We start from the raw sequence: 2,442 nt of genomic DNA, 5'->3' as shown, positions 1-2,442 counted from the left end.
AAGAGTGGGCTGGTGGAGACTATGGAGTGAGAGTGGGAGGTACAACCCGAAGCCACAGCTTTTCATCACATTATTAACCTGTACACTCGATGAGCAGCTCCCTGAAGGAGGCCCTGTTCTTCTATCTCAGACCTCAGCTCGCTCAGCCGTGCATCCAGTTCTTTCTCCAACAGCTGGGTCCTTTCTGTGGAAGTGACCTTATAAACTTCATCCATGGCTGTCTTCCTGTAGCCCTGAGAAGGAAGAGCACAAAGCTTGTGGCTGACTCCCTCAGTGGCCCTCACACCCCTTGCACACTATATGAGATTTTATTCTACTCCAGGAAATCATGTGAACTTAATGGGAATGTGTGGAGGATCACCTAGCAGCTCTCCTTGAAAGAAGAGCGATTATCTCCATTTTGGCTGAGCCTGACCCTATTTCCTTGTATTGATATGTACAGAGCTAGCTAGGACTTCTTTTTATCCTTTCACTTGGCCTTAAGCAATGTATATTGATCTAGCCGAGGTGCTGGTGGTAATTTTTGAAGATGGCATGTGTGTTTGCCTGATAACCCACACCTGCTGCTCTCCAGTATGAGCTGGGTTGAGATAGGACAAAGAGCCAGTGCTCCATGCTGTCCACAGGGATTGAGCCTTGAGATAGAGGCTGCGACTTCCTGGGCTTGAAAGATTACACATCAGAGCTGAAGCACCAGACCCTCGAAACATTAGATACTATTTCAATATCATAATGTAAATTACTCTGTCTGTATATGACAGAGGTAAATGCAGGCCACCCGCCTAGCCCAGCTCACAGTAATCACCTACTTCCCACAATTCTCTTCCTCAAGCCACTCCTCCTTCTTGGTTGAATAAAACCTGGGTGTGGCCCTGGGTCACTCTCTTTGCTCCAGAAAGCTATCTTTGTGACTGGACTTAAGGCCCCTTGGATCCCCCCTAATTATAAATATGTTTTAGTGACTTTACTTTCACCAGGGGTTGCACTGGGAGTGGTAGATTTGAATTAACTTGGTGGGATTCCAATAACATATCTTTGGGATTACAAGTATTGACTTCTTGGATTGAGACGAGAACCTGGAGGGCACTCCTACAGGAATGTACGCTTTTACAATTTCAAGAAACAGGTTGGACTTTGTCATTTATGATTTAACTACCGTGTAATAAACCATTCAGAAAAAGTAGTTTAGAATTTCCATTGGCCATGGCTTTATTTGGCTCAGTTCTCCTTCAAAAATGTTGCTTCTTCAGCTTTGACTGTATTTTATTAAGTGAGACGGCATTCCCTGGCCATCTCCGCATCTTCACAAGGACTACGGGTTCCACCTTAACTGCAGCAAGGGGTAGTTAGTGCTGACTTCTACCATCACTTTGGCTGGAACAATTCTCTGTACAGCAAGAGTATTTCTCCATGAGCTTTGTTGAAGGTGTGAACTTCCAGTGCATGGGACAATATATGGAGAATGGAGAGATATTCAACATAAATATGACATATACACACTTAGGTTTAGAACAAAGTTACAATTATTCATTAGAATGTATTTTCTTCATCAACCAATAGCAAATGTTAGAGGGGCTGTGGTGGAAAGGAAACTTCTCCATTGTTGCTGGAAGTGCAGACTGTTTCAGCCACTGTGGAAATCAGTGTGGAGATTCCTCAGAAAAACTAGGATTAGAGGTCTCATTCAACCCAGTTATTCCCCTTCTGAGTATTTTCCTAAAATTAGAAAACATCATACCACAGAGATATATGTATACCTGTTTGTAGCAGCACAATTTCTCATAGTTAGATCTTGGAAACAATCCAAATGCTCATCAACTGAGGAATGGATTTAAAAAAAGATGTGGTGCTTTTATACAATGGAGTACTACTCGGCCATAAAGGAGGATAAACTTAAAATTTTTGCAGGTAAATGGATGCAACTAGAGACCATACTCATAAGTGAACTAAATAAGACTCACATGTGTAAACATTGTATCATCTCCCTAATGTGAGAAGCTGAACCAGTAAACAAGGTCTGAAATGCACAATGTACATTGGGAAATGAGAAGAAACTGTTCAAAAGGAAAAAGCAACTAGACTGGGAGAAAGGGAAAAGGAAGAAAGGGAAAGGGAGAAAATGCAAGTCAGTTCTACTACTAGTGCCCCTTAGCTCATTAAAAAAGAAAGTCCGTGCTGATGTCAACTGGAGAATTAGTTATGCTCAATGTTATTCTGAGTAACTATTTTAAAAATAACAATATACAATGTATTAACTATTGTTATTCTCTTATTATTAATTTTTGTGTGTGGTACTATTATTTTGTTGTGAAATTTTGTTTTACTTTTTTCCATAAAATAAAAAAAAAAATAGAATGTGTTTCCTTCATTTGGATTGCCTACATTTGATGTGCTGATTTTATTGTGAAATAAAAATAATTGTCAGTTTCTAATATAACCTTA

At 40.3% G+C, this 2,442-nt stretch overlaps 1 protein-coding gene across 1 annotated transcript in view; it reads right to left on the bottom strand.

Annotated features, from left to right (window-relative positions):
* Positions 1–2,442, bottom strand: part of Ccdc162p — a 252,570-nt gene that overhangs the window by 222,779 nt on the left and 27,349 nt on the right. The window contains exon 3 of the mRNA XM_023722322.1: positions 79–233. Coding sequence (XP_023578090.1) covers positions 79–215 — 137 coding nt within the window. The 5' untranslated portion in view covers positions 216–233. The remainder of the gene's footprint in view (positions 1–78; positions 234–2,442) is intronic.

This window comes from Octodon degus, unplaced genomic scaffold, assembly GCF_000260255.1.
Source record: "Octodon degus isolate 3935 unplaced genomic scaffold, OctDeg1.0 scaffold00090, whole genome shotgun sequence".
NCBI lineage: Eukaryota > Metazoa > Chordata > Mammalia > Rodentia > Octodontidae > Octodon > Octodon degus.
Note: the sequence above shows the minus strand (reverse complement) of the source record. Positions and strands in the feature narration are given on the sequence as shown.